The sequence below is a fragment of the Misgurnus anguillicaudatus genome, chromosome 17 (genome assembly GCF_027580225.2).
Source record: "Misgurnus anguillicaudatus chromosome 17, ASM2758022v2, whole genome shotgun sequence".
Lineage (NCBI taxonomy): Eukaryota > Metazoa > Chordata > Actinopteri > Cypriniformes > Cobitidae > Misgurnus > Misgurnus anguillicaudatus.
Window position 1 is genome coordinate 29,099,105 of NC_073353.2, and position 21,739 is coordinate 29,120,843.

General features: G+C 36.9%; 1 protein-coding gene and 1 long non-coding RNA gene across 3 annotated transcripts; one reads left to right on the forward strand and one right to left on the reverse strand.

The window, feature by feature from the left end:
- Positions 1-734: 734 nt before the first annotated feature.
- Positions 735-21,265, forward strand: rcan1a (regulator of calcineurin 1a). 2 transcript variants are annotated; one of them, XM_055214677.2, is made up of 4 exons: positions 735-1,193; positions 16,735-16,908; positions 19,589-19,748; positions 20,056-21,265. In XM_055214677.2, the coding sequence occupies exons 1-4, from the start codon at positions 1,071-1,073 to the stop codon at positions 20,229-20,231; spliced, it is 633 nt and encodes a 210-aa protein (XP_055070652.1). In that variant the 5' UTR covers positions 735-1,070; the 3' UTR covers positions 20,232-21,265. The 2 variants fall into 2 exon arrangements, with proteins under 2 accessions (XP_055070652.1, XP_055070654.1); XM_055214679.2 differs by lacking the exon at positions 735-1,193 and adding an exon at positions 15,456-15,908.
- Positions 5,309-7,044, reverse strand: LOC141350279 (uncharacterized). The gene is made up of 2 exons (XR_012358375.1): positions 6,786-7,044; positions 5,309-6,323 (listed from the first exon to the last, which is right to left on the reverse strand). It is a non-coding gene; the product is annotated as an uncharacterized lncRNA (long non-coding RNA).
- Positions 21,266-21,739: the final 474 nt, after the last annotated feature.

Consider the following 21,739-nt stretch of genomic DNA (forward strand, 5'->3'; position numbering starts at 1 on the left):
TTTATCCTTTCCATCACATTGAATAACATGGCAAACACTTTGTATATAGTGAATCCTCAAATATTAAAGCAAACGATTTAAATTACTTAAACAAAAAACTGTTTTTGTGTGTTATTTCACATCTGATGAGTTGATGAGAACATGTTAGCACCTCTTCACTAACTTTGCTGGGAGATATTGGTGAAATAAGCAGGCAGAGTGGGAATATACACAGTTGGGCACTTGCATGGATGGGGTTTAGGTCAGGATGTTAAATTGGTCTGGATGATGGGGTTAAATAGGAAATAATGTTGAATAGCCAGTATTTTTTTAAATATATATATAGAAAAGGGACAATTTCTTATGTTGTGGCTGTATTAAACACATTTGGCGATTAAGGTATTGAATAAAACAGATTTTGGGCACGATCTATTGCACCTTCCTGTGTAGTGTACTTTTTTATTAATACCTTGACAAAAAAACAATAGCCATTCACTTTAACACATTATGATACATATTCAAGCAGCATCACAAGAATTGAAAAAGAACAAAAGAAACCATAGGGGATTAGTCCATATATACAGCTAATAATTTACTCTTGTTTTTATATGCTTAAAGGTTTGAAATAAAAAAAAAGTAATTTTCAAATGCCACAAAACGAGAAGAAACTGAGAAATCTACATTTGTGTATACGGGGATGAGGGGTATTAGCGCCCCCTGCGGTAACAAGCAAGTATGCCGCTAGAGGAAACGGGAAGTCCGGCCAAATGCAGCTGGTGTTGTTTCCGCAAAGTCACAAGTAGACTCGAGAGTTTATTTATTTTTTTACAACAGCCGGCGATAAACAAACCAACACGTTCTTTAGCTTACATTTACAAGACAACAACGAAACATGTCCATGTTGACATATTAATCTGTTCCCAAAATGAGCGCGAGTTGTTTAATGACGGGGAAATATTTCTAAGTTACAGGATAACAAGTTAGTCAGCGCAGTTTGTAATATATAATCTACAGATTATATACTCTTCAATTTAACATATTAACTAAGTATAATTTACTTTACGTTTGGGAGTTGGAAAGTGTTTTCCATCATGCAGCAGTCAGTAAATGAGGACACTGAAGCCACAGTGGACGTTCACTTTACCGACCTGCTTGATTCACTGCTGGCCTGGAAAGTTCCTGTGGAAATTTTTATCACTGACAGCCCTTTAAGAGTGAGTAACATTACTTATAAATACCAGATGTTCAACACATGATCATATAGATATATTCACTATGTGTACAGCCGGTCCACTAGTATTTACGTTAGACTGAAAATGAATGTCTTTGCGTTATTATATAACAAAGTGACGGACTCATTTATGACTCAAATCTGCCCCACCATCTGCACAGTGCAGCAAAAATGACAGAGATGTTTATACTAGATTAAAATGACAAGATTTATGGTTACAGATAGATTCCCAAAGAAGTCATTTAATTAGATTGTCCTATGTTATCTTTTCCATTTAGTTTAGCAAGAAGAGATGCTTTATGGTTCTGTTCATTAAACATAAGCAGACGTTTGTCACAAAAGGTCAGATTTCCTTGTGTCTAGTGAAGCAAACACAAGATGCTCTTTGAAACATTCTCATATTATGCTGAGATAGCATTCATGTCCAGTTATTGCACAAGCAAACCAACACATGTCAGCTAAAGTGCGTGGTATCTTTTAACAAAAAAGCTCATTTCTAAAATACAAACGAAGAAATATTCCATTGTATCAAATTTCTTATGATACTGTTATAATTTATTATAATAACTGTATGACATTATTAAATATAAGCACTTAATGCCTGTATATGTATTAACAATAGGTACCAGGTCTGCGCCTCAGCCTTATGATTCACTAGATAACTCTTCTTATGTAACTTTCACAGCTAATCTTATTTAATGAGCCATATGCTTGAGATGTAAATAACTCCTTTTTAATGACATGATGTAAGTTGTTTTGATAATTATGTAAGCAAAATATGGTTAGCTGAGACTGGATTATGTAGAGACCACATGGGTTGTTGTATAAATGTGTTTTTAAAGGGATAGTTCCCGCAAAAATGAAAACTCACCTTCTTAATTTACAAGGTCTGGGCAAAAAAATGGATTTTTTTGATTAATCGTTTTTTTTCTGTGGTTGATTCAAAATCGATTCTCACAGGCCACAAATTAAAAAAAACTCAATTTTATTTCCGCAAAGATTAACGTTAATCTTATTACTAGTCTTCTCCACTATGTCACCCTTTTTTTGCCTTGCGCGATGTTACCAAGGAGTGAGGGGCAAGCCTGTCATATAATACAATATTTTATATAATCTTTATTCATTGAGTTGAATCGAGAATCGTGTATAAAAATTGAGTCGAGAATCGAAAACCGGAATGATTTGATACCCTGTGAATCGAAATCGAATCGACCTGGAACATCTGAATCGATACCCAGCCCTATAGATTACTCACCCTCGTGTTGTCTAGGCCTTTATAAAAAAAAATGTGATGAACACTAAAATACATTTTGATAAATATTGATAAATCCTATGGAATTAAATGGGAACATCATCATTTATCACAATACTTCAATAGTATGCATTTATCCTACTATGCAAATGGTTTCCACCAGCTGTGAGCTTATCGTCAATTATCCAAATTTCTTCTTTAGTGTTTGTCAGAAAAAAATAAATTCATACAGGTCTAAAATATGGATGGGACGATGCCCGGTTTGATTAGATTAGTGTGATTATAAAAACTTGCTGTAAATCATGTCCAGCCAGAATCAGTTTAACACAGGCACGCATATGCAACATAGTTTTTTGCACAAGAAGGCATTTAAGGGATAATGTATTGTATTCATTAACTGTAAACTTATTATTTATCACAGAAATATTTTCAGAGACATGAAATATTCAATTGTAATTTATAAAAAAAACTTTAAAAAAATTTCAGTGTGTGTATCACTTCTTTTTGAACATTTCCATCTCATTTTAACAAAACCATGATAATATTGATAACCGTGATAACTCACTATAATCATGATATGAATTTTTCATACCGTCCCATCCCTAGTCTAAAATCAACATGAGGGTGAGTCAATGATGACAGAATTTTCATTTTTGGGTAAACTTTCCCTTTAAAAATATTGTGAACTTCATGTTCTCTAACATGGGTAAGATGGGGATTTTATATTTAGACATCAGTGTATGGTTTGAGTTCTCTTGTCAGATTATTGTAAAAAAAAAAAAAACAGGAACTTGGAGAAATAATTTTCCTATTGTGAAAGTATTTGCTCAATCCAGGGTTTTATTCTGGAACTCTAAAACCATTTAGCTGTCTGGAAGTGTAGACTTACATTGTTTCCCAATAATCTCTTTAACAATGACAGCTTTTGTATTGAAGTAGTAAGCTGTGCTTTTTATGGATAATAGAGATTTGTTATATTCATCTGCTTCCTTTGGGTTTCGTTTTTTGCCGTCTTTACGATTCTTGAATAAACATTGCAATAATACGTCAATTTACATTCATTTGTTTGAGATTTTCCTGCAGGATGATTATGACATTGCAGAATGGTGAATAGGTGTGTTTGTCGTGGCCGAGGAAATTTTCCACTTGACGTCACTTTGGTCGAGCTGTTACACAAATCCATCAGACAGCCTTAAGTCAAGCTGTAGACATTGTTATTACAGTGTAGAGCAGCATCCTGGTATATTATACAGTGTAACCTAGGTATTGATTCACCACAGTGATGCACAATACAGGTTTTTGTTGGTGAGAAGATTGTCTAGTCTAGACAATAAACTGCTTTTATCTGATGATACATGAGCAATTGTTTATTAGATGTATGAAACTATATAATAGCACCATAATAGAGTAGCTAGACAAAGAGAGTGATACTTTCTTTTCTCGCAAAGAATGTGAAACGGATGTTGAATATATACAGTAACATTTCAGTTTTTAAATATACTTTGTTATAAAATTCAAAATTATTTTATCACCCTAAAACATTATTATACCGCATCATGTAGCAAGTTACCACATTTCGCATTTTCCGTAAACATTATGCAGCCCTATTTTTTTAAGGGGTCCTTATTATAATTTCACTTTTTTAACATCAGTTTGTGTGTAATGTTGCTGTTTAAACATAAACAACATTTGCAAAGTTACAATGCTTAAAGTTTAATGCAGAGGGAGATTTTGGACATTTCTCGATACCAAGAATGCCAAGTTCTGACTTGCGTCTTCGTCGTTCGGACTTGGCAAGAGAACATAGTCCGGTTATATTGCAAATGGACAATATATTTAACAGAAATCGCTTTTCAGAAACTACAAACGAAGTGGCTTCTTCCTGGGTTAGTGACATCATGAACCCCAAAATGTACACAAACCCTGCCCCTGCCATGCTGGACTGCTTTTTTTGTTGTAGCAAGGATGTAAACAAAGGGCAACAAGGTTTGTCTCCGTTAGCAAGTTCGCTAAATGCTTATTTACACTTATCTGACAAACGCCTACGAACACCTGCAAACTTCTTTTTTTTTATCCCAGTTGCAAACTTCGAATGTTGCTGTTTGTTGGCCTTTGTACGGTCAGTGTAAATTATTCATTGATTAGCACTTTTATATAGTGTTTACTTTACTTACACGCTAATATAGCTACAGGCACGTTAAACGTGGTTTTGTGTAATGGGCTCATAGTTCTGGCGACAGATATTTGGCTACACTCATTTAATAAAGAAAAAACTAAAAGTGCTATTCACCTTATTCCGCCACGCCCCTTTTTAATTCTTCGCTCTTCCGCATTTTGTCAACCGACTTCCGCTGCTAATATGGCACAGTGCATTCGGTGGTTAGTTTGGTGGTTAGAAGATTGTTTGTAGTTCACTATAACTTTAGCGAAATGTCAAATATCGCTACTGCTGTAAATGTTTTAAATTAGGAGCACGGTTAAAACTTCATATGACGCTCGGATAGTCTTATATTGTCCCATCAATCGTCTCGTGGTTAGACGATATGAAGCGGCCGCGGCAAGTAACCTGGCATATTTAATTACCTCGTCCTGTCAGGAGTTGATGGAGCAACATTGAAAATTATTAAAAGTATGTCTATCAATATTTACACAGTGATTTCGTCTTTTTTTTATAGCAAATGTGCACCTTAGCCAGTCCAATAACTATTTCGTTTTTATGTGGTACCATGATAGAATTCATTTGCAAACTTGCCAACACTTATTCCTTCAAATCAGGACACTTAAATCCTTTTAAGTGGAATCTACAAAGCTCACATATGGTTTAAGAAATTCCTTACAGATAATATCTGATCACACTGTAAAGGTTTATATAACTGCATGGGAGGTTACATCTGATCACATAGTAAATGTTTAATATAACTGCATGACATGTAACAGCTGATCACATTGTAAAGATTTAATATAAATGCACAACATCTGATCACATTGTAAAGGTTTAATATAATTGCACAACATCTGATCACACTGTAAAGGTTTAATATAAATGCACAACATCTGATCACATTGTAAAGGTTTAATATAATTGCACAACATCTGATCACATTGTAAAGGTTTAATATAAATGCACAACATCTGATCACATTGTAAAGGTTTAATATAAATGCACAACATCTGATCACACTGTAAATGTTTAATATCACTGCATGACATCTGATCACATATGAAGGTTTAATGTAACTTTACAACAGGTAAAGCAAGACCACCCTGCAATAAATTAAGACACAGCTTTATCGGAGTCATCAGGAGCTGATCCCAAGTGTTTATCTGGAAGCTGTTGGTGTATGTACTGGTAAAGTGCTTGGTGACTGTGTAATGGATGCAATATCAACCCTGTGTAAAGCTGAACCAAAGATGGTTGTTTCTCAGTAGAGATTTGTACATTTGTGCCAGCTCAACACATTGAAGCAGTTTCTCGGACAGGGTTTACAGGATTAGGATTTAATTATATTAGGACATTTTAGTTTTTACAAACAAACCCTACAAAAAAACAAGACTGGTGCGCATCTTGTGACAAAACAATGGCACTCATATATGTTGAGGTATGTCAGTAAAAGGTGTTTTTAAATTATTGTAGCTCAAATATGCATTTTAGCTTGGGACCAGGATAAGCCCTGTCAGGGAAACTGCACCATTGTTTTCTCATATCAGATGTAGGTTGCTTCAGGTTGAGTTGTGATTTTAAAGTGTAGTTGTGGTCAGAGACGGATGGATCCTCCCATTGTGTTTCTGCATCACAGTTTAGGAACATGTTGATTGTATCATCCTCACAGTTGTCCACTGCATCACTACACATCAATGCATCTGTAAAACAATATAACCATAAACATTTTTATGTTAGTATTTAAAATAAACTTGCATCATGAGAATTAATATATAAATGGCACCCATACTTAAACAGAACAATGTGTAAGAGAGAGATGCATTAAAAAGAGACAGTAACATCATACACACAACCTTTAACTTCAGTGTTAAATAATATGTCGTTTAATAGGTCATTATCAATATCTGAATGAGAAATGAACTGACATTCTAGCATCTGAAATCTCAGTAACTTGTAGGAATCACGTGGGCTACTGTAAGAATGTAATGTACTATAATATCTCGTTGTACTATCGTAAATATAAAAATATAGGTGGACAATTAAAACCAGTCAAATAGTTGCATTTTATAAACTAACGTTACTGATCTTAAGTGTATTTGTAGAACGGACTTCACAAATCTAACTTTAGGCGAACGAGCACAAAGTTAGCTAAGATAGCTTACCTGAAACTGTCCACCTTTTCAACACCCGGCGTGGTTTAAAGTTACCGGAACATCGTAGTCGAACCTTGGGATAAGGGTATTCCTCAGTTGGCTTAAAATTGGTAAGAAAGAAACATAAAGGCGCTCGGGTGAGCTTTTTAAGCTTTAACGCGTCGCCTTCAGTCACTGCCTCAGCTGCTCATCGTCTATGCGGCCGGAAGAACGTTGACAAAATGAGCGAAATGGCGCCGCACTTGTTGTCGTGAAAAATAAGGTGAATACAGTCAGTAGTGATTACTGTAGATCTGCAAAGCATTTTAAACAAGCTTAAATAGTACTCTATAGCTCTAACCTTGAGAGCACTTTGGAAAACTGCGCATTATTACGGAGAAACATTTGTTGCTGTGATTTGGAATATCCACGTCGGTTACATGTTACTTGAAGGATATTACTAAATATAAAAATGCAGTACTCATTAATATTAACTTTTCCCATTGTTGAGTTGTACAAGTATGATGGGTGGTGAATGAACTGTTTGTCCTACACCTCCTCTACTCTGATTGGATGGGTGTGTGGTTTTCCCAAAGTTGAAAGTAAAAAATTTATAAAGACAGGGCAAAAGAGCACATGAAGTATCATCATGATCCGTGTTGGTTGTAAATAGTTACTAAGTAATTAGTTACTGTTATTTAATTTCTTTTCTTTTAAAAAAGTAAAGTAAAGCTTTGTTTATACTCGCGCTTTGGTCCACGCGCTTGTCGTTCACTTTTGTAGCTAATGTGACTGTAGGGTTATAGTTGACGCGCTCGCTGTTGCACTATTTTTTTAAACCGCCAGCAATCAAGTCAAAAACAAACACAAAGAAGAGAATAGAAGTCCTTGTCCGCTGGAACAACCCTGGTGCTTGTAACATCAGAGCTTGATATATAAATATAAGAACATGAATAAAATCTTAAATATGTCTTTATTAAACATTATCCTTTCATTTAGGGGTGCACCGAAATTTCGGTCACCAAAAATTTCGGCCGAAAATTGCATTATCGGTTTCGGGCCGAAATAAAAAACCCAGCCGAAAATGTTAACCGAAAATGAACGTCAACCGCGCCCTTCCCATCTCTGCGCTAGCGCTTGGGTTTCACTCACGGTGATCAGTCGTCACCCACCCCTCCTAATGTTAAAATGTATGTTTTTTATTTATTCATTTCACTTTAAATATTTTGGTAAGTTAAAAAGAATAATGGGAACACTCTAATTTCCAATTAACTGTTTTTATTAACCTAAATAGCACGTATTAATGCCTTATTCTGCCAAACCTTATTCTACATCCTTAACCCTCCCCATTTCTACCAATACTTAAACTTAACAACTGCTTTCCAAGTTTCAATAAGCATTATATAATTATATTGGCGCATAAGTAGTTAATAATGGGAATTGGAACTTAAAAAGTGTGACCAGAATAATTTATGTACATTGATCTGATTTATTTGGGCAGTTTCAAGCTTATCTTTGTATCATTTACTAAATAGAAATTAATAAAGTAATAATAAGCAATTAAATACATTTTAGACAGAGAAATTTGTACAGTAATCTAATTACATAAATTTGCAAATCTCAACACACTGGGCCAGCTAACCAATCTGAGCATATTGCGCATTTATAAGAAAGGGGCTTCATATAACCAGGAACTTAATTGCCTATTTTTAGGTGAATGGAAACAGTAATGCGAAATAACGGTAAAATGAATGAAAAAGCATGAATGTATGTTACAGTGCACCCCATAAACACAATCAAACATTCATGAAAGACCAGTTTACCACCACCAGTAATTTAATACAGTATTCTCTTATTTCTTACTGCTGTAATAGGTCGCATATTCACAGAACTACTACTATTTTCAGCATTTTCGGTACCAGTTTTTTAAAACTCCGTCATGCAAAAACAATATTAAATTCATCACTTATCATTGTAGTGCAATCTTCCACCCTCACTTCTGTGAATTGGATTATTTACAGTAGCACAGCCGTAAACAAACTAGTGCTCTACGTGCAGATTGTGATCTCCTTGTAGCATGAAGCTTTTTGTGTGTTTAGGCTGTTGTCAGTCCAAAGCCTTTTAGGTAATAAGGATTTATTATTGTGGGAGTTTTAAAGTCTTAAAGGGATAGTTCACCCATAAATGCAAGTCATGCTCGTCTAATTTGTTTGTTTCTAAATGTGTGGCAGTAAATGTGTCAAAGTGCTTGTGTTTTTTTCCATGGTCAGCTGATGGTCTCATGATAAAAAAATTCACTTTGGTTTCTGCATTCACTGGAAAGTCTGAAATAATATTTGACACTTAAACTGCGTGACTGCCTTTACTAAATAGTCAGTGGAAAATATAAGCTGTTCTTTTGCGAGTCAGATAAATTTACATTCCCTGTTTAAACCCGTACTGATATCATAACCACAAATAGGGTCTTAAAAACAAAACACTTTGACTCATGTAGAAATTTTCTTGGAAGCCCACTTCCTGAATTGGTGCTTCAGCACATTTAGATAAGTGTTTTGTTTGCACTCATTGGTCAAGTGGGTGGTTTGAGTCCAGTTTGATTACTTAAAGCTAAATCTAAGTCCTGCTCTTCACCTTTGTCCGTTTTGTCTATTATAACACTCTAAAAATGGAGAACACGTCAGGTTTAATGAACATAGAAAATGTCCATACTGACCCAACCATTGGTTGAAACAACCCAAAATTTAGAGTTGAAACAATCAACAGTTGCTGAGTAAAGTATCTTATATAGTGTTTTACCATGTTATCTCATGTTACAAGCCAACATGTAGGTAAAACAACACAGCAAACTCAGCGGTTGGTTGTGGCCATAATATTTTTGGACAACAAAATATTAAAAAACAATATTTTTGCACGTGTGAAACTTTTGGGCTGAACTGCATTACATTGCTTGTAAATGTTAATTTATGTATTTACGATAAAAAATAAGTACATTTATTTGCTGTGTCTTGGACTGTAAATAATAACTTAATTTGCCATTTCAATGCAGTGATGTTATATAATATCTTTCACAGACGATTCAGTTCAATTTTATTTATATTAGGGATGCACGATATATCGGCCGACATATCGTTATCAGCCGATAACTGCTTATTTTTAATATTATCGGTTATCGGTCTGATAGCAAAATTAGGCCGATAAATGAAAGCCGATAAATTATGGATTATTTTGGTTTGTTGAACCACTTCACTTGCTCATTGCTGGCCATGTGGAGTTTTGATTGGTGCTTTCTGTGACATAGCACGAAGATGACACGTGTTGCGGGCTTAAGAAGAGTATGCTAGTCTAGCGCAAAGACAAGATGTCCGCGGTCTGCGAGTTTTTCATTGTGAAAATAATATGAATATTTATCGGCCTATAGATATCGGTTATCGGCCCCCAAATTTAAAGAGTTATCGGTATCGACCAAAATCTCCATATCGGTGCATCCCTAATATATATAGCGCTTTTCACAAGTGTTAATTGTTTCAAAGCAGCTTTACAATAATAGATGTAGGAAAAGCATAGAAAAGCGAGCGTAGTAATAATGTAACGTATACAGTAAAGTTTTAAGATAAGGCAATGGTGGCGGACTCTTCAGGGGATGAAAAAAATCCTAGGAGAAAAATCCTCCTAGCTAGTCCAGGGGGAAAACTCCTAGGAGGAGAAAAACCCATGGGAGAGATACATATATATTGATTTATATAAATACTATCGGGGTATGTAAACAAATAAGGAGATTAAACAGGTTCCACCGCTGGTCGTTGGTCAGGCATCGGCTGGGCATCACGTTGAAGGACGGTCAGTAGATCAGTGGTGTGATGACTTTTACAGTAGCAGGATCTGGGTCTGTTTGTCTCATTGTCCTTGCGGTCGAGGACGAGACAAGGAGAGAGATAAAGAATCTTATTAGCATAAGGGCCGTTCACATGTAATGCAAGTGTCATACAGTATCGTGGTTTAAATTAGCTTGGTTCCAGACCGGCTAACTATTGCGGCATAAGTATATTACCCAGATGAGTTATGTGAATACTTTGTTCTGGACAAACTAACTATTGCGGGATAAGTACATTTACTGGACATTTTATGTGAATGCTTTGTTAAAGAAGAATGTCTTAAGTTTAGATTTAAATTGATTGACTATGTCTGATACTCGAACATACTCGACTAGGCTTAAGGCTAGTCCTAGACTAAAGCCCCGGATACACTGCAAGATTTTTGGCTGTCCCAGACGAAAGATTGCCATTGTAAAACAATCGTCACGATTTTTGTGACGATTTGTCACTGTACACTGCAGTCTCCAGGCTCATGTTATTTGCTTGTTAAGTCATGACGTAAAGAATACCGTTTCCAGCTCCAAGCCACCACATTTAAACAGCCATTTATGAGCACTATTTATTCATAGCAAACATTTAAGCAAAAAAAAAAAAAAAAACATGTAAACTGCAGTCTCAGGCTCCCAGAATCAAAGACAGCAATATATTAATAATTTATAAAAACTCCATGTCCATAAATCCATGTCTGGTCAACTCGGATTTTGTTATGGAGATAAAAATTAGGATCAGGTGTTTGGTAGTTTTTTTATTATGATACGAGTGTATTATAGCCGTGATTTTTTGTTATTTCTTTATGACATTTGTGAGCGGTTGGACCCGGAAGCAGCGCACGATGTCAGACTTAACAACCGGATTAATGTCATCATCCCACAGTCTACATGCTTGTTGTATCCAAGTAGTTTAAACAGTCCATGTCGCACAGTGTGAGAAGGTTATGATTTTATAGGATGGCAAAAATTGTGGTGTATTCAGGGCTTTAGACACATGTTTGAGGTGTCTCAATTGAAAATAACTTGCATGCCAGTAACTTTGATTTGTCTTGAAATGCACACCAGTAACATATTTTCTATGGCATGTTTATAAGACATCTTAATTTGTTCTTATTTTGTGTAAACAAACCGTTGTATATTTTTCTAGAACCTCGGCTAGCTATTTAAAGCAGTTGACTTGATGTTTTTGTTGTATTTTACTGTACTGTACTGAACATGTTTATGTTTTATGCATAATAACACCTGTTAGTCACTTTCCACCCTTATAAAAGTACAACACAACAATGGTCACTATTTTCCACCCTGGATTCCTTCTTGTTATTTTAAATTGGTTTCATGTTTCTTGCTTTTCCATTCTCTCATGAGAGGCAAGATTCCACTGGAACAATGTACACAGCTTTTGGATTGAAACATCTGCACACATGACTGACAGGTGCTTGAAGCTAAAGCACACATCTCTGTGCTTATCTCACACATGAAAGCTTTTAACCGATAGAGAGGGGAAAACTTAAGTGAGAGCTATGGAAAGAATTAGTAGCTAGTATATATTCACCCTAAGGTATATTTACAATTTAATGAGAGATATAATTCTTTGAAGAAATTCACATGTAGATGAAATGTGAACTGGAAAATAGCTGTTTTGCTGTGAGGATTTCAAAGATTGTGGTTTAATGTGTTAACCCTGTTTAGCTAAATGTCTAAACAAACTACATATATGACCCTGTCTGTGAAAGTCTCATAAACTGTTTATGAGATCTGACGCATCTAAGTTTGATTTTATTAATTTTAATCTTTGCCATGCTTAATAAAAAAATTATCACGGTTATATTTTCAGTTTCACAGAATGTTCTTTACATTTTGTATGATGATTTTATGTAGAAAACGGTAAATAAAAAAAAAACCTTTAGCTGGGTTTCCACAAACTGGGTCACATATTACCAAAATAAATTTGCATGTTGATAATATCAAATTGTATTTTTCAATGTTTATGCCAGATTTTGCAAGTGGAAACCCGACACAGTACCAAATGGTTTATTGTGTGATACAATTGTGTTCTGTAGCTTAACTGGTAGATCATTGCATTAGCAGTGCAAAGGTTGTGGGTTCGAATCCCAAAGTACAATTTCTGATATAGACGGTTTCATCGGATACACGCGTGCATGCTTTGCGGTTACGCATCTGGGCAGAACTTAACTTCCGGTCTCTTGTTTGTTTAATGGTGTGACCAGTTGCTAAACTGAACTCTGGAACAAATACTTCATCAAAAATAACAAATGCTTTGGTTTCCTAAAGACGAGGGGAGATGGCAAGATCATTGATTAGATAGAATTTACAGTATTACTGGGTATTACTGGCAACTAGCTGCCAGTAACTTACTGTAGATTTTACATTTATGTTATTTACCGGCAAAGTTAAATGAACATGAAACATTTTCAGTCTTTATCTTCTACAGTAAGTTACTGGCAACCAGCTGCATAATTACAGCAAATTTTTTACAATGTAGCACACATTTTACACAATATCGTAGCTCAGTGTAGTTTTTGATACCCTTAAGCTTTGATTTGAACTAAAGTAATCTACTTGTTGTTTATTTTGCTTGTTACCAGAAATAACTACTCTAAAAGAACTCTATTGTTATTCTTTGCAGAGTTTACCGGAAGTTAAGTTAGTTCCACGAAAGCTGATTGTTTGTGTTGTTACTGTTGAAACCGTCTATATGAATAAATAGCTTAAAGGGATAGTTCACCCAAAAAGGTTTGTAACAACATGGGTGAGTAAAAAGTGACATTTTGGGGTCTCTTTAAATGCACTGTAAAAAACAGCAATTTTTTGTTTTCTACATTAAATCATCCTACATAATGTCAGTGACGGCTCGTGACTGCTCATCCGAGGGGCGCAAATTCAAAATATGTGTTCAGAGTGTCATGTGAACCATGTGCATCACGTGTTTTGTCAAAATAATAGTGATGGGAAGTCCGACTCTTTTTTGTGAATCAGTTCTTTCGGACAGTTCGTTTCAAAGAACTGGTTAAAAAAAAACGATTCACCAGTTCCTTAACGTACTTTACGTAATGACGTCATTCGCATCTAATTCTATCATCCAGGAGGGTAAAATACATAAAAAATATAAAAAATTCCAACTAAAGCACATTTAAAAACTTTAAACAGAAATCATGATCAAGCTCATAACAACTTAAAATATAATCTGCACACACACACACCTAACAAATACATTTTAGTCAAATGGTGTTTAATATAATTAGCTGTTCCATGCATATTTCGCGTAAGTTTTATGGTAAAATTAAATAAACTTACTTTATGTCTGTCAATCATCTTAGTTCATGTAGGCTATAGTATTAGCACAGCAACTCACTGATGTCCGTACTGTTTGGCTCACGCTAGCTCAGTATCCACAGTTCTTTGATTAGTTCTTTGGACGCGTCCGATAGAAACTGTTCTCAAATCAGTGAACTGGTGACTCCATAAATGCAGCAACCTGTTCCTGACTCGAGAGTCGCTGTATCGTGCTTTTCAGTAACACATGTGCAGTATTAACGGCTCATCAAGTCGGACGCGTCCGAAAGAAACCGTTCTTGATTCAGGTATTCATTTTATCGGTGACTCTGGAATAACAGTATGTTTGTTGCACATGCTCAGTATCAACAAAATTCACCATGTCTCGGTTCAGTCAGTGATACTGTTGGGGAAAGCTTCTACGAGTTAAGATACGGATTACTCTCTCTTAATTAGAATCGGAATGACTGTCGAGCACATCTGAAAGTGAGTAACTTGTGGATCATTGCTGTCTCAAGACACAAACTTTTTAAACGATTCAGTCTGATTAGGTGTACTGATTCAAGTCGTTCACTGAAAAGAACCAGTTCAAAAGAACGATTCGTTCACGAACTGGACATCACTACAAAATAAGTGCCTGCTGTAACAGTAAACTCTGATTACGCATGAGATTATGCGAGTATCTGGCAAACGCAAGCTTCTTTTTTATCATAAACCCTTTAGATGTGCCTGCAGCAGGCATTTATTTCAACTAGACACATGATGCACATAGGATCACTCGACGCGCAAAACATATATTTTGAAATTACGAACCACACACATGACGGGCTACATACATGTTGTGACAAACTTCGCCTCGAGCGCCCTCAATAAAAGAAGTCACCGAAATCATTGATTGAAATCAAACTTTGATGCTCCTGATCTCCGAGCCTTTAGCCTGTATTTCACAGACACAAATGTATAATCAAACATTTAAATGTATTTTCAAGAACTGCATAACCCAGCAATATGGAACATTATTATCCTGAAAACAAAAATGTACAAATCAAAAACAGGAATGGTCTGCAATCATATCACAAATGCTCCTCTTGAATAATACACTGACAAATCCACTGCCTTTGGAGTCAGAGAGGAGAAAACTAAGGGAATTAGCACCCATGGAAAGTATGCTGCAGGGTGCGCTTGATAACACAGCTGTCCTTCTGCCAAGCTCAGCTGATTTAGATTTTCCATTACGATGGGAGGGGCAGCATGAAAGAGACATACTATGATACAGATCATTGTTTTACTGCTTCACATGGCGTGTCAGAATTAAGCAGAGATTGGCCGAGCCTGATCTGGGCTGCGTGGAAAGCAATGGCACATATTTTCCAAGACTTGCACTCTCAGGGTGTGTGTGTGTGTCTGTGTGTATGATTAGTCAGCAGAGGCGGCCGTTTCTGTGCCGAATGAAAAGGCGGGGTGGAGCCTTCTAGCAAAGCTCCCCCTCCCAGATGGTGGGCAGGGCCTGTTGTTGTGCTACTGGATATAAAACGGCATAGGGTGAAAGAGTTGCAGTCATTTGAAGCTTTAAAGACGCTTGAGTGGTGCGTTCAGCAGTCTGGCCTTTTCCCAAAGATTCAATTTCTGCAAAGCAGCTTCACGTGGATGCTTTACATTCGAGGGTTACATTTGTGCATCGACCTGTTTGGCTCCCAACGCTTAAAGATCTTTGCTGGCGGTGTCTTGCGTCAAATGCAGTCTCGGCTTTGACAGAAAGGAAGGAAGAAAATCGAAAATTGTTTTCTTAAGCAGGCATCATCTGTGCCCTCACACTGGGGAAGGCAAATCGGACGCGTCTCAGCCCCTCCTGCCCTTTACATTCTTTGACCTCTCAAGACCTCAGGAGGATCCGCCAACGGGTATCAGTCATGCATCTGAAAACCATGAAGTGCAACCCTTTCTGCCTTATCGCATCCTTAGAGGATTCGGATGTGTTTAACAGACCCGAGGAAAGGGTAAGGCGTTGTTGACATAGTGCCTTGATTCAATGTTGGTCGGAAAAAATGACCAGTATAGATGCTAATAACATACCAGACACCTGATGAAGATGTGTGGCGAACATTTGCATGTGACCTTAGGTTTTTTATGTGGTTTGTGGTGTAACCAAATGACCCACTTGTGTATTTGCTCATCCAGAAAACTACTCAGTAGGTTGGTTGATGCATATTCTGGGTAGCGTTAAAAATAAATTTGGGTGGGCAAAATAATGAATATGGTTGGACGGTACTGATATTCGAATCTGATGTAACCTCTTACGTGCTTATGCAACAGGAATAGCTCCAGATTTGTGATTCATACTTTTTATTTTAACTGTGTGGCTTGAGATGGTCCATCAAGAATCTCTTTGTCATGTCCGTCTGCGTGCTCGCAGCATGCAGCAAGTCTCTGTTACCTTGGAAACCGAAATCTTGCCGTGCAGCGACAGACGTGGTCATTTTTAGGATGTGTATTAGATTAGCACTTTGTGCGTCAGTGCGGATTATTATAGAAACGTTTACTGAATATCAATCTGCCCGTATCCCGGATAGCAAGCTAAGTGGATTCAGCACAGCAATTTTTTAATGGCACAGGTTGCTGGTAGCCTGGTGGGTTTTAGCTTAAATGTGGTTTAGCTTAAGTGTGGTTAAAAAGGTTTCCTGTATGGGGGCATCTTTTGAACAGTGTGCCATTTAGTGTGCTCCATTGCTTGGTGTGCTTGAGTCACCTGCTTAATGTATAATTTTTTCCATGGAGACATACATGGCTACATGTATTAACCTTAGATGTTTTTGTCTTTTGCAGACCAGTTTTGAGGAACTGTTCCGTGCCTTTGACCAAAACGTCACCTTTCAGTTCTTCAAGAGTTTCCGACGGGTGAGGATTAACTTTAGCAATGCTCTGGCAGCAGCGGAGGCCAGAGCTAAACTTCACAAAAGTGACTTCAACGGGAGGGAAGTGCGACTTTGTTTTGCCCAGGTATGTCATCTAATAAAACTGTGCATACAAATACTGCATTCATTTTTTTATTACAATCTATTTGTCTTTACAAATCTTCAAATCATTTGAACTATTCACATTTTAAATACTTAAACTCATCAAAATAAGTTGCGAAGTTTCAACTTAATTTTATACATTACAGCAATTAACATGATTGGGCGATATTGACCCAAATTCATATATATCGGATATTTTGTGATGAACGACGATGTATGATTACTATCTTTGTGTTCTCTACATAGTAGAAATTAATGTTTACATGCAAGTCAAGGCCACATGTGAGATGTCACGATCATCTCTATTAAAACAGTGTATGATAGAAATAAAATTCAAAGATAAGGTTTTCCTCCCTGTTTTGAAATAAAGCCACACAACAGGCGATCTGGTTGGAAAGCTTTCGTCCCACCTCAGTGTAAATTTCTGGCATCTGTTCCAAACGAGGGTCATATTAGACCATTCCAATATACTTGCTATTGTCTCATCCCGTATCCCGCTGGGATAAAATACCTATATATTACCAAAACTCAATATACCGCCAAGGTCTACTCAAACATCTAGGCCCGGTTTCACAGATAATGCTTAGGTAAAGCTAGGATTAGGACATGGTTAACTTAAGATATTTAAGCATTGTATATAAACATCCCCTAGAAAAAGACTTTACTGGTGTGTATCTTGAGACAAATCAGTGGCATATTTTAAGATTAGTCAGTAAGTTATTCTTATTTGAGACAGCTCAAACATGGGTTTTGGTCTAGGACTAGCCTTAATCCTTATCTGTGAACCTGGAGGCTTACGGCACAACGTAATTGAAATTTAAGGGTTTTTTTGTGTAGTATTTTTTACAAATTATTTATTTTACATATTTTTTCAAATTTATGCCCACAAAATCTTTATTCAAAAACGCAACCCCCCCCCCTCCTCGAAATGATCTGTCTTCCGTTCATGGGGTATGACCATAGACTGTAAAAAAAGATGGACGTAGTGTCCGTGACGTCATCCATAGGTTTCTGAAGATCATTTTAGAAGCTTAAGTTTAAATCACTTCCGTAATGGCTTCATCAGAGAGATCGATAGGTTGCCCCTCGGGTATGACCAAGCGTGCCGCACAAGCCCTGAAAAGTGAAGCCAAAATGTCTTCTGCGCCCCCCAGTGACTGGTCCTAGTATAGGTCATAAACCCTGACTCCCCTATGTTATTCAACGGGACCAACTAAACAATTTAATTACACTTCAATTATCTTTTTTCCAAAGCTGGTTTCTGTCATTTTCTGTAGTTTTTATCACGCTGATATAAATTCAAGTGTTTGTTTTTAAAATAAGTTTGTTTGAGTTAGTTAGTTAATCCTATAAAAACGGTGCTGTCACGTCATGATTGACAGCTGTGATATGCGCATTCTGCGAGGGCGAAGCCTTGATTTCGCCTGTTTACTTCCTGCTCACTACTGCGCAGGACTGGTCCCGAAATCGCTACTGCGCAGACTCAAGACCCAAGATGTCAGCGCCGTGTCGGGACCATAGACTGTAAAAAAAGATGAACGTAGTGTCCGTGACGTCACCCATAGGTTTATGAAGATCATTTTTGCCGTCGGCATATTGGCCGAGTGTCATCGGGCATCACTCTCGGATATCCAAAACTGGGTAAATAGGCGGGACGTGAATTAAAATGCTCCCCCTCTCATTTGTCATGAAGGGCAAAACACTTTTTGTACCAGGCTGTAAACATATTATTTTCTACTGTAAAGTTGGCCATTTTAACATGGGGGTCTATGGGAATTGACTGCCTTTTGGAGCCTGTCTCTAGCGCCCAGTCGATGAATTGCAGTTTAAGTCACTTCTGTATTGGCTTCATCAGAGAAATCGGAAGGTTGCCCCTCGGTCGGGACACTGGCGACTTCACTTTTCACCAATGGAAGAGAGCGAACGGGTGTCGTCCATCTTTTTTACAGTCTATGGGTATGACAGGTGGGTTGGGTGCCCTGCGAAAAGATTGCAGTGATTAGCAAATAGCAACATGACCCAACTTCTAGTAATGATCCAATCAATTCTCGATGGATGGATTAAAGTCCCGTACTTTATTTGGAATTTCAGAAGCCGTTTTACTCTGATAAAATAAGACATCCGTTTCATTGTGACTTTCAGGCAGCAAATATTTTTATAGTGTATATACACAGACCTGTTGACAAAATGTTCAATGCTCTCTCTAACTCGTAATGCGTCTGTTAGATGAGTAAACAAATGTAAATTATTACGCTATTAAAAAGTTTTTTTGTTAACATATCACCCCGCTTTATATTACTTGATGAATGATATAATATTTAATGTTATTTTTTCATTCAGAAAGTAGCTGACTGTGTCATTTTTTACTGTAAGTCATTTAAGTGGCCACTTTGAGTCACGGTAATAATAGATAAACTAAAAATTATATCTTATTAATTCATTTAGTGTTCTAACCAGGTGTGGCACCACAAGTAATCAAAATAATTATAACTCGTCACACCATGGTTTGTTTAATATGCAGCTATGTGGAGTTAGATTTTTTTCTGAGGATACTAAGCTTCATTTATTTTGAGTAAAATAAATGAATCTTTTAATCAGATTTTCTATCCATAAGCATCAATGAATAAACTTCTTGATGTATTTTTTCCTTGTCATGTTTCTAGTCTGTGCACATTGGCAGTCCACGCCTGGAACCTCCTAAACCAGACAAGCAGTTTCTCCTATCACCTCCTCCATCACCTCCTGTGGGTTGGGAGCAGGCCAAGGACTCAACACCTGTCATAAACTACGAGCTTCTGTGTGCCATCGCCAGACTTGGGCCAGGTAAAGCACACATAACACACAATACTAATTGGCAGTTATTCAAATAAATTAAAGTGGGCGATGCCAATACCGATATTGTAACGTCACATTAAAAAGTAAATAATGTTTGCTTGTTTTACTGCCTGTCAGACAGTTTGGCTTTACATGTGAGTGTCTTTTCATTAGGAAAAAATTATTTAAGGAACGGAAACATTTATTGGCTGACTGAAATTATAAAATATTGGCAATATAGCGGCCTATCACAAAGAAAACCCCTTCAACTTTTAAATCATAATAAGTTTATGATTGAATTTTTGATCTGCTGCAGGCGAAAAGTATGAACTCCAACCAGGGACCCCCACTACGCCCAGTGTGGTCGTACACGTTTGCGAGAACGACCAGGACAGCTCTGAAAACGAGAAGGACGTGGAGGAAGGCAGACGTGCTCGTCCGAAAATCATCCAGACCCGCCGTCCCGAATACACGTCTTCTGTCAAGCAGTGAGCTTCGGGATCCTGTCATTGTGCCATAACTTTTACTTTACTGTTACAAGGGCCCTCCGGGGGGAGGGGGGTGCACCATGGCATGCAGTCGGACGCCACCAGAGGACGCCTTAAGACAGAGCTCGGCCCTGTTCAGAGGGACGAAACGTCCACCATCTGACAAGGGAAGGGGTTCATTGCATGACTTCATTGGTAAAATGACTCATTCTCTGAGTGTCTTAGTGACTGAGAACATGAGTCTACTTTAGTGTATTCATTTTTTTTTTTTTTTTTTTGTAGCTTGAGAGGCATGTTGTGTCCCAGTCAGCGTGTGTGCTGATTTTATGATTAAGTTGTGTTGCCTTTAGTGGTGCTTGACATTTACAGGCTCATGTTTAAATAAACGTCTATGAGCACTGCAAGATCATTGCTCAGTATTTGAGTGAGATACTGGAACTTGAATGAGACTAAATGCTTGACTGTACAATTTGAGTTTGTATTGTTGTCCTGGTGTGTTTCATGTGACGTTTCAAATCTTGTTCCACTATGTGCCTCAACATTTTCCAAAATAACAGAAGCATAACTTAATAATGTAGTATAACTGGGTCACATCATATATTCAGCTAGATCATTTATTTATCCTTTTTTTGTGCTTTAATTTTCAATTTGTTTGGGGATAAGTGGGTTTTGATTCCTTTAACAAAACTAACTGTATGTTCAAAAGACTGACATCTTAACCTGGTTAAAGCTTCATTAGGCATGATTTTCAGTTTCATGCACTTCTGATATTTCATCACTTAGGACCATAACACTGTAACGTAGTTTTCAGTCTTTATGGAGGACTGTTACGCTATTTACCAGAAAGAGCACAATTTTTTGTTATTAAATTAGCTTAGTAATGTATTTCCGAAGCCTTCAATTGTTTGTTATGTATATATGAAATATGCTTTTATTTTTAAACTTAGTTTTGAAAATGTTACAGATTTGGCAATAGCTTGGGTGTTTGTTCTGTCATACAAAAATGATAATAAAAACAGGCATTTCATGACATTTAAAGTGGGAGTTTTTCTTCACAAAGTTGCGTTTTTGTCCTTTTTGCTGTTGTGTTTCGATAGAAACTGTGTCCGAGTCTGTGTAACTTTTCTAGCTTTCAGCCCACACATACCTCTTGAGTTTTATGCATTTAGCTTTTTCAAAAGGTGACTCAGCATTCATCCATCGTGCTGGTATTGCAATAATGACGCAAACTGAGCACTTCGCAAGGTGATTTCTGTTTATTTCTTTTGAAATTGAATCTGTGAGTTTCAAATGCCTGGTCTCAATGTAAACCATTGTTCCCTCTTGTGTAGTTATTCAACATCAAGGTCAAACTGAAGGGCAGTAGAAATAGCTACAGTACAGTTCCCTGTGTGATGCTCAATGACTCACGCTTATTTTCACCAACATGTCGTCTTAACTTAAAGTCAAAACTATTCAAATAAAAATACCATTCAGTACAAAGCAACTTTTAATTAAATACCACATTTACAA

What these genes read in the sequence shown, in the direction of transcription:
- rcan1a (XM_055214677.2), top strand. Translation starts at nt 1,071, where the DNA reads ATGCAGCAGTCAGTAAATGAGGACACTGAAGCCACAGTGGACGTTCAC. An exon ending in TGCGACTTTGTTTTGCCCAG is followed by an intron (nt 16,909 to 19,588) that starts GTATGTCATCTA and finishes TCATGTTTCTAG; the next exon opens with TCTGTGCACATTGGCAGTCC. An exon ending in CATCGCCAGACTTGGGCCAG is followed by an intron (nt 19,749 to 20,055) that starts GTAAAGCACACA and finishes GATCTGCTGCAG; the next exon opens with GCGAAAAGTATGAACTCCAA.